At 31.2% G+C, this 15,844-nt stretch overlaps 2 protein-coding genes across 2 annotated transcripts in view; both read right to left on the bottom strand.

Annotated features, from left to right (window-relative positions):
* Positions 1-313: 313 nt before the first annotated feature.
* LOC132949344 (zinc finger and BTB domain-containing protein 41-like) lies at positions 314-6,025 on the bottom strand. Its single transcript, XM_061020194.1, has 4 exons — positions 5,703-6,025; positions 4,384-4,554; positions 1,440-1,703; positions 314-1,373 (listed from the first exon to the last, which is right to left on the bottom strand). The coding sequence occupies exons 1-4, from the start codon at positions 5,856-5,858 to the stop codon at positions 612-614; spliced, it is 1,353 nt and encodes a 450-aa protein (XP_060876177.1). The 5' UTR covers positions 5,859-6,025; the 3' UTR covers positions 314-611.
* Positions 6,026-8,628: 2,603 nt separating this feature from the next.
* LOC132948114 (paired box protein Pax-5) overlaps positions 8,629-15,844 on the bottom strand; it is a 78,801-nt gene continuing 71,585 nt past the window's right edge. Inside the window, exons 7-12 of the mRNA XM_061018434.1 lie at positions 15,347-15,453; positions 14,995-15,226; positions 13,916-14,023; positions 13,003-13,242; positions 12,622-12,729; positions 8,629-11,003 (exon numbers count right to left, since the gene is read on the bottom strand). Coding sequence (XP_060874417.1) covers positions 10,774-11,003; positions 12,622-12,729; positions 13,003-13,242; positions 13,916-14,023; positions 14,995-15,226; positions 15,347-15,453 — 1,025 coding nt within the window. The 3' untranslated portion in view covers positions 8,629-10,773. The remainder of the gene's footprint in view (positions 11,004-12,621; positions 12,730-13,002; positions 13,243-13,915; positions 14,024-14,994; positions 15,227-15,346; positions 15,454-15,844) is intronic.

Below are 15,844 nucleotides of genomic sequence, written 5' to 3' on the forward strand. Positions count from 1 at the left end.
TCTCAAACCAATAACTTTAATCGTATTTATGTTATCCAACAAATAAAAACGCTACGACATAGATAAAATTCTTCTCTATGTGTTGTACAATTTTGGTTATTCTATTATGGTGCGAGAAAAGTTGTCCCGCGCCAAACAGTTTTTACAACCGAATTACGAGTGGTGTGGCGTCCTCCAAATAAAGACAATATTAATTTTAACTAACTGTATTTTTTTCATTCATGATTTATAAGTACATTTTATTGCATAAAATGTATTAAATAAATCTGTAATTATTATATTTTAAAAAGTAATGTTACATAGGCCTTTACTGTGAATTGCCATAATTAATAGCCTTAATTTGGATTTGATAATTAAAAAACAGTAAAATTAATATTATAAAACAAAAAAATATAACGCCAACATTTGTAATAAACACTAATGCATATTTAATATTTATACCCACTGTTAGGCAGTTAGTAACTTAAATAATTTTCAAAATTAAAATCCACATTGAAAATAATTTTGAAACGTATTACTTTGCATAAATAAATAATCGTGTATACAAATATAAATTCAGTCATGGCATATTAAAAAAATTTAAAAATATTCTGCTTGATAAACTATTAAAACTATACATTTTTGGATAAATGAGTTTCTCTATGATTTAAAACTTCTTTAATACCAGAAAAATATTTTCCACACGTAGTGCACTCGTACATTTTGTTTTCTTTTTTCTTAGGTTGGTGTACAGAATTATTATGTTTATCCATTGCTTCTTTAGTCGGTAAGACAACATGGCAAATGCCACACTCAATTTCAATCATGTGCTCAAGATCAATATGTTTGTTTTTTGCCGCATATGTTGTGAACATACGATCACAATGATTACAGCTAAATGTACTTGAATGACTTGTATAATGTACTACCAAATGGTCTTCCATTTTTTCCATGGTATCAAAATAAGCATTGCATGTGACACATTGAAACTCCAACGGAGTTTCATTATGATGGCAATTGGCGTGACGATCAAGACTTTGTTTGTTTGAAAATCTTTTCTCACAATATTTACAAATATGGGTAACATTATGATACATTGACACGTGTCGCTTGAGCAGCCCTGAAGTTTTGTAATAAGTTGGGCACTCTGAACACTTGAAACTACCCATGTCTAAATGAAAGCGAGCTCGATGACTAACTAGGAACATCATTGATTCTGCTTCAAAATTACATTCACCACAAATATATACAACTTTACCATTTTTAACAATAACTAATGGTTTTTCATTGTCCAATTCATTTTCAGTTTTTATTTTTTTTGATTTATGTTTTTCACTGTCAAATAAAGATACATCTGCATTTCGTTTGAAATCAACTGATGTACTTTTCTTTTCCTAAAATATATAACATAATCTTTAAATGAAAAATTGATTACAGTTTTAAAATATTTTTATACATACATTGTTAGTTTTTGAACCTTGATAGCTGTTCAAATTCCCATTCAATTTTTTTGCAATAATATCTGACTTTTTTTTGTCATTATTCATGATTTCTTTAATTGAACTTACATTCTCATCAATGTGCACAGTAGATCTGCTTTTTGTATCAACTGTGACATTAACCGGTTCAATTGTTAGTTCATCACCATCAACTATATTGTATAAGCAACTATCAAATAAATCAGCTGAAGAATCTTGTTCTTCTAAGTCTAACTTGTATGTAATCTAATAAAGTGATACAAAGTTAATTAGTACATTCATAGTATATTGTTTAATAACTAAAGCTAGGTTTTATATGCATTTGAATGATTTTTTCCTTAAGTCCAAATTGATCGATTGTAAGATATGTCCAACATTTGGCTTATTTTTGAAAATAGAACCATTTTTTTTTTGCATATTTTAAATAGATTTTTGAGAACCTTGTTAATTTTTATAATATTGTTAATTTTAAATGGCATTTATTTAGTGAACGTCTATATCAGGGGTGGCCACAACAAGGCTCGCGAGCCAAATATGGCTCTAGAGCCAGTTTTGTGCGGCTCTAAGTTATTTCTATAAATAAATGTTAAATAAATATTCCTTTATATGCTATAAAATGAAAAATGCGTCTTCATTTTATAAACATCTTTTAATAATGTTCACTTCGAATTAGCTTTATAAATTTAGGCTCCCAAAATTAAGATTAGTGGCCATCACCCCAAGGGCGCATGAAGGGGGGCAAGTAGGGGCAGTTACCCATTCCTTGTCTTTTTCTGGGTTGATTATTATATATTATTATTGATGATTTTAATGTTCTAAAAAAACAAAAAAATGCCCTAACAATTCTAAATAGTGCACTAAATTATACATTTTAAACTTTTAAATGATTGTAGAAAAGTTTTACAGGCAGAACTTATCATTTAAACTACTTATTTAATCTGAAAATTAACTATTTTTTTTTCTGTACCTATAAGTTTAGACTTTAGATCATATATTTATTATAAAAATCATATAAAAACATGTGCAATTTTAAAAATAAAATATTAAATTTAAATTCAGAAAAACTTCAGAATGCTCTAAAAATCTTTAAACGCAAAAAATGACCTTAAATTTAAAATCGTTGAAAAATTCAATGTAGGTATGTTATAAAACGAGTATTGCGTAGATTTGGAAAACAATGTAAAGTGCATTATAATCCCGACCTCAATCATTACCGTTGTAATATAAAATATCGCAAAATAAACTTTTTTTAAATTAAAAATAAAAAGTTTTTTTATTACACTCGATTCAGAGTTAGAACTAAGAATATTGCTTTTATAGATTATGAGGTGTAGTGTCAATCAAGTTTTTACTTTTTTGTAAAAAAATTAAATGTTTATAGGTGGCATACCTACCAATAGCTACAGCTTTTTAAGTTTGTGGTATCAATGACTGAATAAGCTAGAAATATTTAATTTTATAAACTACCTAATATTATAAAACCAACTGTAAAATTTTATCTATTAAAAAATAATGTATTTGATAGCTTAAAATTACATAACAATTAATTAAAACTAATGCTGTAAGATTAAGTTTTAACTAACTATATATGTACATATAATTCATAAATATTTTTACATTCCTTGTCTATATGAAAGAAAATATGTCATAAAAATACTTTATAACTAATAGGATAGTGAGACAAAAAATGTAAAAAGGACAAATTCCTGCGGATGCCCTTGCATCACCCCTGGTCTATAGTATTAGGTTATTTGTCGAATTATTATAAATATACTACCTACTGAATCTTATCTTGGTCGGACAACCGGTAGAATTAATTTTTCAGGTGGTTCAACATTTAAGTACAAACAAGCATACAAAAAAAATTAATTTAAGGAGAAAACCTAGGTTTTTATATTTCAGTTTATATGAGACTTGTGAATGTGTTGAAAGTAAATTAACATTAGTGTGTGTAATTCGTAGTACCGATCACGTTGTGTAGGGGCATCATAGTGACTGGATATGTACGTCTGTCATTTTACCTACACGCATGCACAAGTCAGCACATAATACTTTATAAAATTACAAACATTTTTTTTCAAAAAATATTGGCAGTGACTTCAATCACTACTCTTAGTAGGATGTTCCGATTTAGATTTTTAAAGCAGATTGGAATTCTCTCTAAATTTAATATGCTTGAATTCTCGTACATTTTTCATAAACAATATAGATGTATTTAAATTTGAAATATTAATATGATCTATTTTTACTCTTTTTGTTAGTAAATTTCTAAGTAAAAACAAATAAAAATCAGGAAAATAAAATTGTAAAAGCATAGATAATTTAGTGATGAATTCAAACCCTGCTTTCAAAATTACTATCAGAACATTATATTGGGCGTAGTGATTGAAGTCGTGAGTTATGTTTTCAACCGAAAATGAATCATGCTCCAGCCCCCTTAAAAACTAAATCTAAACAGTCTAAACAGTCATTCATCAAAAATACATAGACAACCAAAATAATCAATCAAATTTTCCTCTAGATTTATGTCAAGAAATGTTAGAATCTGATATACCTTTATGGAAGTTAAATTATCCATTGTATAAGAGTTTTTTAGAAAATATACCGGCAAATGTGTTCCTGACCAGTCTACAATTCACAAAAATAATATTTCTACAGTTAATGAAAATACTATTTCTTGTTCAGAAATTGAGGATGGGCCGATTTGGTTTTCAACTGATGAGCCAACAGACGTTGACATTCGATATGTTTGTAAGGTCATAGTTGGTCTTCTCCACGAAGACAATTATTCTAAGCCTTATCTATTAATTTCCAAACTATTGGTAAAATAAAAAAAAATGTAATATTTGGCATATTTTGGTAAATAAAATGCGTATTTTCAAATTTTTTATTGCATATAAATCCTTGCTTTATTAACAAGACTTACATTTAATGGATCATCTGATACTTGAATATAAGTAAAATGTGTGTCCTTGTGCACGTTCCTTGATAATTCCAGATCACATGCTATTGCTTTACTTTTAAAGTTGTAGATTAAATCTAGGGTTTCAGCACAAGTTACACAAATATTCTGAGGAAAATCATCATTCACTGTCACCTGAAAAGTCAAATATTGTGTTACATTTTGATAATAATATTAAATATAAGTACCTAAGACCTAAGTTACATTTAATCATAACAGCAATCTAAAATAATGTAGGTACCTACACTATAAAATAATTAGGTACCAACTTGTTTGATCTGTTATCTTTATTGATTTATTTATACTTAGCTATACAAGTTTGGTTTAAAAATATAGAAAAAAGAATTGAATTAATGGATTCAAGTACATTTCAGGATCTAAATATAAGTTAAGTAGGTATATATAAATATTATAAGCATAAAACAGATTGTTTCATGCTGTCGGAAAATTTATCATAAACAAATTTCGATAATATAATAGATAATAGTATTTGTATGGCATATATAATTGTACCACAGTATATTATTGTCAAGAAATACGCATAATAAATTTTTATAAAAAAATAACTCCTGGAATATAGGTTGGTAGACCAATTTAATTAGATTTGGTTATGTAATGAAACGATTATGCATTTTTAACAACTAGATAACTTTAGACACTGGAAATTTACAAAACTAAAGTACCCATATCATTAGGTTTATAGGACATATTAGTCTAGAGTAACTGAAAGAGGAGTATCTAGTTAGATAAATGTAATTAAGGCCACCTTCATAACATTAAATAATTTGACATAGGTAATAATGATAATAAAAAAGGTAGGATTATTATATTTTAGGGAGGTATATTGTATTAAATAATACCTAGTGCTATTATTATAAAGTTACCTCCCCACTAAGTTTAAATTGGAAGTAGTGTCACTGGACACTCCCTTCCCTCAAGATTTTCATGTCCTGTAATATTCATCTCATCATATTTACTTATATAAATTTTTATATAGATTGTAAATTTTCTTAAAAAAAAAAAAGAGGTAGGTATAATGGTATAAGGTATGGAAATTTTAATGTTGGTACATAATTAAACCAATTTTTAATGGGTAAGTGACCTAACCAGATACAAACAATTACTCAAGTATAATATTATTTTGTTCTTCAGTGTTATTATAAATATAAAATCAATAGGTATGATAGATTGATAGAATTTAAACTGTATTTTTAAGAGTAGTTATCGAACATGTTATATAATATAATTTGTATTGACAATACTAAATAAATGACAAAACATACGATTAGTGAAGTACAGTATTGAATTTTTTCAACAATTGATGTATTTTTGTCAACATGCTGTCCTATGTGAACTGTTACATTGGTAGAGCTGAAACATAAACGGCAGTCATCCAATTTTTCTTTCATTTTATCTATTACATATTCGCGTTCTTCCATATTGAAAAATGATTAAAAACTACAGTTTTAAAATAAAGTACCAATTTATAGAATAAGGAAAGAATAACAATATTTTAAATGAAAAAAAATAACCGGGACAATCACAAATCATAATATTCAGTGTATTAATTAAACTCGATAGTCGATACTTCGATAGTCGACGATAGGACCAAGCTGTATCAATACACCGTTTTAATATACGATAAAAAATAATATACAATTTGATAACGGACAATAAATTACAATGTGACCAACTGCTGTACTGAACCACTGCAGTACGGTAATTTTAGGATTTCGTAGAATGTTTTAGCATTTAGCGGGATTTTTGAAATACGTAATTAATAATATTATTATGTTGTTGTCTAGGCTATAATTATAGGCTCTAGAGAACCCAGTGGCGACTCGCGCAGTCACGCCAATGTGTATATTTGTGGTGAGTACTGAGTAGTGTACTAGAATACTAGATGGTGTGAAAATAATGAAGTTGAAAAATTACAAGCTAGATAGGTACATAATTATGTGTACATTTTGAGCACTCGTTGTTCGCAGTTCTCCTAAGACACAAATCAGCTTTTACCACGATAAACCTATGACTTATGAGTCATGACATTATGGCGTAGACAATATTATAATTTTAAAATATAATCTATGAGGTGTATTTTTAGATTTCGAATGGAGCGACAAATTTATTGATATTACAATGATATGTGTTTTTTTGTGTTTATTACACAATAGTACAAATGTACAATACATGCACTTAAACCTATAGTAGAAAAAAGGCTTTGATATACAACATTGAGGGTGGTTTCTAACAGAAAAATTGGTACTTTTGAGAGGTAAAAATAGAAAATTCCCAGTAATTTTAAAAAGTATCGAGAAAAAAAAGTGATGTTATAGTTTTTGGTGTAACTTTAAAATAAAACACCGTAAATACATGAAATTTTCACCGAATGTTTATATTGGAATTTTCTATACATTATACGATTTTCAAAATATTTTGAGCTATTTAAAGGCATAAGATAATTTCGATTTTTATAATTTTTTTTTATTGTCGATAAACATTTTTTTGCTTGGTTAAAAATATGAATATTTAATGAAAGATTCCTCATAATTTTTTGTTAGTGAATATTAAAAAAAAAGTTGAGTGTATATCCACAATAATTTTTTATGAACGTTCGAAATTAAAATGTTGACCAAATTTATCAAATTGAAAATTTTCAAATTATTTATTATTTAAAAATGTATTAAATTAAATTTGTATAGCTAAAGATTAAAAATTTAAATCAAGGTTCCACGTAAGTAGATCATATAGATCTTACTGTTACCGAAAAATTTAAAAATATGTAAACACAGTTTTCATCTATAGACATTTTAAGTTCAAATTTGGACGAAATTAGATATTTAAACGAATTAAATAGGTATGATTTTGTTATTATGTTGCAATTTAAAAATATTATTCGTTTTTACTTGAAACTTATACACACAATGACATTTACAAACACAATTTTTTAATATTATAGGCTTACAGACGATTTTCGTTCTGAATTATTTTTCGTGTACAATATCTTATATCATTGAAATAAAATTTAACACATCCATTGCAGAGACATCCTTTAGACACATAGACCTAATGTACATCGGAGCGTTACTCAATTTCCTGTTTTTTATATCTAAGAATTCAAAATTGAATACAAGATTCTTCATAAGTTTTTCTACCTATAACAAAAAAAAAAGTTTACAGGAAAGTCACTTTCATTTTTATGAGCGTTTGAAGTTTAAATTTTGACAAATTAGGATATTCATGTATAATATAATCATTTTTCATCCAACATTCGCACAACTTTCATATTTTGTTGAAAATCAAATCAGAATAAGTACCTATATGAACACTTGAAATGTTTTGTTTGACTGACCCACTAAATGGCTCGGATTGCCACGGAAAGCCACGAATTCACCGGTTGACAGTTCACTACCCAACAATGCTGATATCGAGTTGCCGTCTGCCCCGATGATGGCTGACACAGGATACAGGTGTCGACAGAGCCTGCAACATCCCGACAAAACGTAGCAGTGCAGCTTGAACGGACCCAGAATCCACGGTTAAACGTAGCTATATCGATCGTTATGGAACCAGAAGAAATTCGTCAGGAGCATGTTTCGATGTGCATAAACATAGGCGTGCTGCGTGCGCGTAAAGTATTGGGCTTAACTATAATCTATGTCAAAACTTTTTTCCTATCTGTTACTTAATTTATATATTATAATACAACAATACATTCACTAATCTTAACAATGTAATCATTTAACCATTGCCCTCGGGGCGTTTAAACCTACAAATAAAAAAAATATATTACTTAGTAATATTGGCTGACAGATTGTGTGTACTCAGAATCGTTTTTCGTATATAATGATTTTATCATTGGATTTAAATTTAATACGTTTATTAATAATAAATTATTGCTATAACCTACTCAATTGAAAATCACAAGGTACACTCGAAACCTAATTTCCCACTTTTGGCAATTTTCAACGTTTATAAATATAATGTTTATAGGTACTTATTCTTAATATGGTTATCTTTTTTATAAAGGAGTCAAACTATTAATTATTATATACTTGCGTGCATGATGATTTTAGTATAAAAGAAAATAACTGTAAAATTGTCATTAAAAATCGACTTATACAAATTAATAACTAAGTTTAGTACATTTGAATACCGAAAACTTCACTGAATACATAGATGATGTAAGGTTAAGATAATACAATGATATTTATGAACAGACTTCTTTTATTATCTTATAAGTATAATAATTTGTTTTTACAATTTATATTCATTATTATTAAGTACAATTTTGGTCACATAGCATACTTAAGGGACCTCAAACATCTTAGTTATGCATAATATACAGTTTAATCAACACTATAGTTTTATCATAATAATATATCATATTTTTATTAAAAGGAATTTCAAGATCTTCTAAAAGTTTTCTTTGGTAAGTAAGTATATAACATAATAACTGGTCGAGTGTCTAACACAGAATAAATAAATTTCTTAATACAATTGTTTGAAGTCATGAAATGCCTACAAATTAATATGAGAATTATATTAGAATTATTAGTTATTACATTTAAATTGAAATAAGAAAAATAATACAAAAATAACAAATAAATGTATAATAAAGACAATGCTATGTTTTACATTGTTTTGTAAACATTTTTAATAAATAGAAAATGTCTAAAGATTTAAAAATTTAAAAATATGTAAGTACAAAATCACTTAAGTGCATTGATTAGTGCGTTGAAGCATCACTTATTGACTAGGGTGTGTTCGATTTATGTTTAAAAAAAGTACTCGAATAGGATACATAATAATACTTTTTATATGTATAAATAATAATAAAAAAAAAAATAATAATATTGATAATAATAATAATAATAATAATATATAAATACATACAGACATTGCACATATTTCGTCTCACAGACGAGTAAAATTTGTTTTGGATTTTATAGATAATAAGTTGCACATGAACAAAATATGATAACCTAATTATTTTGGTTATAACAAATTTGTTATTCATATATGTTAATTATAATTTGTTAATTATATTCGAATAAAATTAAAATTAGACTAGAATTTGATTAAAAACAACGTTAAAAAAGATCAATTGTTTCGAGAGAGCATTAAATATGAGCTTTATTCGTTATCCTTGTTCAAATAAAAATAAAAGTAGTGGAGGTACATAATATATAGGTAGTCTTTAAAAATTAATTAAGTAAGCAACAGAGAACCACTGTTTTACAAATTTAAATGAAGGTATCTAATTAAAAGTACATAAATCCAATATCTATTGGCTAGTCACGAAAAATGTTTAGATAGAGTGTAATTATTATATTAAATATAGTTACATTTATAATTATATGTACATCAAATATATAACATATTATAACATTAAAACTCACGAGTAATGATAAACAAACCGCGATTTGATCGATTAATATAATGCTATGTATAGAAATATACATAAGATTTGGATTCTGTACAAATAACAACACTATAAATATATCTTTGGTTTTCTATAAAAAAAAAAGCAGCTAATAAGGGGAAAATATATTTAGAGTTGGTAAACAAATGTATTACAATATTATTATTTCGTGTTCATAAATCATAGTTTATATTCTAAAACCGTGCCTACCTATGCATGCACTACACGATTATCGACTCAATATTTCATCAATTAGATTAAAACATTATAATATTATAGGTACAGCGTTCTGAGTTTTGACTTAAATTATTCAAGTTAAATTGTACACGTCATATACTATAATATATTATGTAGGTGTAGGTATATACCAAAAACGTTTATAAATAAAAATAATAAACATTTTCGGTAAGTACTCGTTAATCGGTAATTTTGAATGATTTTTACAAAAATCTGTCTACACGCACTATTGGCGGTTGATAGCTTATAAATTATCAGGCCGGCGGGGGGTGGATCTGTTACGAGGAACTGGTAAAACAACATAATATAAATGATACACAGCGTCCCCGTTACTTCTTATCGCTTTAAATCGGCAATCGCCGCGCTTCAAAAAATAGCGAAAAAATAAGAATCAATTTTCATTGAACACTCCATAAATATCGTTCGAGTATAGGTACCTAACCTACTCTACAGGGTGGGTATCATCGTCGTGACATACACAGACACATCCTATATAGTAAGTAAGTTGTACCTAGTCCTGCTATTCCTTAATTAATACAAATCGTTTTTGTACATCGCCTACTTAATATTATTATTCGTACATAAATGCGTTATATTTATAACGATAGTAACATAATATCGTTATTATATTATTATCTCGTATTAATTATTTTTGATGATGGCGCGGGCGTTCTCTCTCCGTGTGGTCTCCTCTAACTTATGCCGATGTACGGCGACGTCACTGCGCCCGGGTTGTTGGCCTGGCACGGCGATGACGCGCTGCCCAGCGGCGACGAGGCACTGGCGCAGGCCGCCGAGTTCGCCCTCGTGGCCGCCACCGGCGATCTGGCTGCCATGCTGGCGCTGCTGCCCGTCTCGTTGCCGCAGATCTCGTGAGCGTTGTTATTGTGGCCGTTGCTGTTGTTGTAGTAGTAACGGTGATCTGTAACATACAATATATTATAACAACGGTGTTATATGGTATAAATCATTATGATATGGGCCGCTTTAGCAATAACACCAATTTTATTGTTATGTTTTACGTGCTTTAAATGAAATCGTGGTCAAAATGTCAGACGACTGACCAGAAACCCGGTCATAAAATAGCTGTAGGTGAGTTTGTTAAAGAGGGGGCTCTATAGAGTTATTAGTTATTACTTAATGAGTGAAACGGTCGTCTCCGTCTTACAAGCGTATACTGCTATGGTAAAAACTAAAAATCGCTCCCCATAATATTAACCCGTTGTGGTTGTATGGTCAATACTTATTTCTTGGCATATTATATGAATTACTAAAGAAAAATATTACCCGTGTTCTGTGTGCAGAACCATTATGGCATTATTTAGCATTTTGCAAATGATTACAGTTTTATGATTTTTTACGAATAATAGTCAAAATATTTTAATTTTATTACAAAATGAAAATGTAAAGGTTGCATTTTTCAATTGAATCATGTATGAAATTATTGTAAACAATTTTCGCAATAGGTCATGCTTTCTACATTTACATCAACCAATCAGCAGTAATAAGTAAATTATGGAGAGCAGATTTATATGAAGTATACACCTACGTGTGTTGTGTGTATGACGAAGATGACTGTTTCACCATTGCGCTTTCTTTATAATATATTCCTACCTACTTAGATACATATTTTATGTTTAGTTTAGGGCGTTTAGGTGCTGATCATGTATGCTACCTATTATTTTGATCAACATTGGTAACCCGTTTAGACAAAATAATATTACTTACATAACGTTTCCCTCGTTATAATCGAACTGGTAAGTTGTAAGCACAAACATCCTAACCTAACCTAGCCAGTATAGGTAACATATATTATATTAGCTGGAAAGTTGTATGTACTTGCACATAGTACACACATATAAATACCTACTTTAACTGTTGGGACATGGAGTCATTTGCCTCCAATAGGCTTCTCCGAAAATCCAAGTAATTTAGTATTGATTGTTAAAATAAATTAAATGGGCTTCAAGCATTGCGTAATGGATATGTTCAGGATGCATTCCTGTGCAACAATCATACCTAAACATTCTTTAATGGTCGTCAGAATACCTGCCATCTACTAGATCTGCCTACCATTATTTATTAATTTAAACGAAATAAAGCCCGATACAATTTAAATCATAATAACAAGGTGAGTTTGACAGAAAGAGAATAATACACATAAAGAAATTTATCAATAAACGATTTATGAATATAACATAAATCACGTATAAAATCTTATTGTATAATAATAATAGTAACATGTAATTCATTATGAATTAAATGTGGTTTTTATTAAATTAATTTTTTTTATTTTGACTTTACTCCCTTTGGATGGATAAACACGTGCACTATATTTTGATGGCCCCCGATAATTTTATTCCTAAAGTGGCCTTCTATAAATACTATACATTGGTGAACGCTGCAGAACTATATAGTGGACTAGGGGGTACTTTACCTATATGGGTACTATGTACCCCCAAATTCAGTATAATAATACATATCGTGCATGGCCGTGACCGACGGACTCGCGTAGACCAAAACTCACGCGAAATACCTACTGAGAAGACCGCTGGTGCCTGTAGGGTTGTAACTGTAACCGGCATATGGGGACGACGCGTACTGGTTGTAGGGCGAGCTCGTGTACGACGCGTATTCGGTGCCGGCGCCTGAAACAAAACGGGAAAATAAGTTATTAGATATCATTATACTATAAATGCATTTTACGTAAGTATATTATTATTATCTTTCAAACTTGGGGCACTTGGATGCACCCCGCCAGGAACGAAAAACAATCGATGGGTTTATCAGCGATTTGAGCGATATCACCCACGACAAGATTATACGATGCAATACGTGCAGGCAGTATATCGACGACCGTGGCCGTCATCGGTGCAGTCTACAATAATATTATTAATGTTGCGGGCTGGCGCGCGACTTACCTGCCGTGGCGTAGTGTGTGGTGAAACCCGGTAACATGGTGGGCGCCGATGCCGCGTACACCGTACCGTTGTTCTGGTTGTTGTTGGCCGGTTGCAACACGGTCAAGCTCGACGGGTCGGGCGATCCGGCGGGCGTGACGTCAGCCGCTGACAGCGACAGGGAGACGCCGCCGGACTGCTGAGGTCCGGCACCGCCACCACTGCCGCCGTTACTAAACCCACCAGGGGCGGTACCGCTATCTACGCGAGACAAACCATCACAACAAGCGTAAATAAAACGAAAAACAAAATGTCATGCGATCGGAACGCCGAGCCGGCCGGTCAATACAGCACCTAGTGGATCCTGCCATCATTATAATATTGTGTAATAAAGTTATAGTCTGCAGTGGCGTATTTCGGATAGTTCTTAAACATTTTTTTTTTATTTTTGTGGGGTTGTTTTCGGTGAGAAATTTTCCCGGGAAGTAAGTTAGATGAAATGTTATTTTATATAATTGGTAGGTACTTATATTTGTATTTCATTTTCATTTATAACAATTATTATTACTGTCTAACGATAAAACTAATTTAATTAGGTGCTGATATCACAAGGCGAGGGAGTGCAAAGGAAAATGTTCGCGAATAGCTACGGACTGCGGAGTACAGGGGTTGGCAAATAAATGTGTATTTTGGGGGTGGCTCGGGTAACAAGATCCTAAATACATGTAGCACTGCAGTTAATATAGTTGTTGGTATATGATTAACACACTGCATAATAAAAAATATAATTTAACATGTAGGTACTATGTACACTGGCGGCACTGTCAGCGAAATCCATTTTGACCGGCCCACGCGGCGGAACTATAATATATTCTAAACATTAAAAACGAAAACACCAACGCTTTCGGTGATCATGCCGTGGTGGAAGACTCACCTGTGTGGTACTGTACGGGTGACAGATGGGTATGATCTAAAACGGTACTAGGACTCATCTTTTGGATCTCTTGCATCGTTAACGGGGCAAGGGGAGTGACTCCGCCTACTGGACGAAAAAAAAAAAAAAAAAAAAACAATAACAAAACACTCTACGTAAGTACATATAACACTCTCTAAAATTCTACTACGGTTCTATCATAATATTATACAGGGACACAGAGTGATTCATCCAGCATCCATTTTTTCCTCAATAGGTAATGCACTTTTTCAAATTCTTGAGATTTTTTATATTACTTAAAGAGTGTTCTGTGGAGACGCAAACTTTTATTATTCAAATGAAAACATCACTTTTCAACCGTAAATTATTCAGTGGATAGTTTTTCTGAAAGTGTTGATGATTAAAATCAGAATTAAGTAATTTTTGAGTTTTTTGACTTCGTGTACTATAAGTATAACAGGTCCATTAAAACGGGTTTGGAAGATATGAGGGCTACGGTGACTAGAAAATTTTAGTAATATTGATCATTCAACATTAATAATTTGTAAAAATGGTCTAAGTATAATAAATACTAGATCCAATAGGTATTACGAAAATACAACTGTTTTATATTTTGGTGAAACTGTTTTTAAGGACATTTATCTCGAATTCCCGAATATAAATATTTTAGTCATTGAGAAACAACTCGTTCGAATTTTGAATTAGGTACCTATCTAGATCAAAATTATTAGAAAAAATATCTAATTATTCAGTAAAAAGGGAGTTTCGAATTTAAAAAATAAAAGTTTTTATCGCCACAGAACATTACTTGAGTGGTACAATAAATCTCAATGAGTTGAAAATACGGTTTTTAAGTATATTTAAAAATTTAAATATCAGAATTTGTATAAATACATTATCAAACGAAAAAATGGGGGTGAGCATGCTTGGTAAATCATTCTGTATACAATATTAAGCTACGTCATGTACTTAAGATAACACAATTTATTAGTAGGTACATTATACTGGCACTACACTCGGCGGCTAATCATGCGCACCAACTGAATTTGATTACAAATATAATTATTAGTATCACTCACCGAGCGTGGTGGGCACGGGCGGCGTGTAGACAGGTGTCGCGTTCTGGGCCTGTTGCTGTGGCGGTTGGGCCTGCATGCTCTCATACAGGTCGGCCGACAGTGGTGTCGCCGAGAACGCCGTCTGATTGGCGTCGTAGAACGGTGACGTGCCGCCGCCGGACGTGACGCCCGCCGCGTTCAGTTCCGAGAACAATTTGTGTTCGTCTTTCAAACACCACTTTCCGGGCCAAAGCTGATGAGAAAAAACCGTTGTTTAGCGTGTTTTTGCGGGGGAAACATAATATTTGTTAATGATAATATTGGGGACAGGTGCGGATAAAGGACAATATTGAAAAATCAAACGAGCGCTTACAGATACATTTGAATACAGCGACGCGTCGCCGTTGTAGTGCACTTGAGATCGTTCCCTCTTGATTTGCTGCTGGTGGTCCGCGTGGCCGTTCAGGTCTCGGTTTTCGTCTGCGGGTTAACGAAAAATAATAATTTATTAACATGGAGGTTTTATATAAACAAACCACGCGTTTTGGGACCGGGTCGCCTCGCCGGGGTTCCGATACAAAAACGTCTCGTTAAAGTTCGGCTCATGATTGCGTAAATAAACAAAAAAACAACATAAAAACACGTCACACACACACACACACACACACACACACGCGCGCGCACACGCACCCGTACGTACATATTATACATACATACGCATCCGGGTCCTGACCCTTTCGGAAAATAAAAACACCGACTATACTACTACACACAAATATTCCCCCGGGGTCAAAGAGCAGATTGTGTTTCGCTGCTTATTACCCCGTTCCCGTTGGGAATATGCATTCAAAGCTTTAAATGTCAAACTAAT

The sequence above is a fragment of the Metopolophium dirhodum genome, chromosome 7 (genome assembly GCF_019925205.1).
Source record: "Metopolophium dirhodum isolate CAU chromosome 7, ASM1992520v1, whole genome shotgun sequence".
Classification (NCBI taxonomy): domain Eukaryota; kingdom Metazoa; phylum Arthropoda; class Insecta; order Hemiptera; family Aphididae; genus Metopolophium; species Metopolophium dirhodum.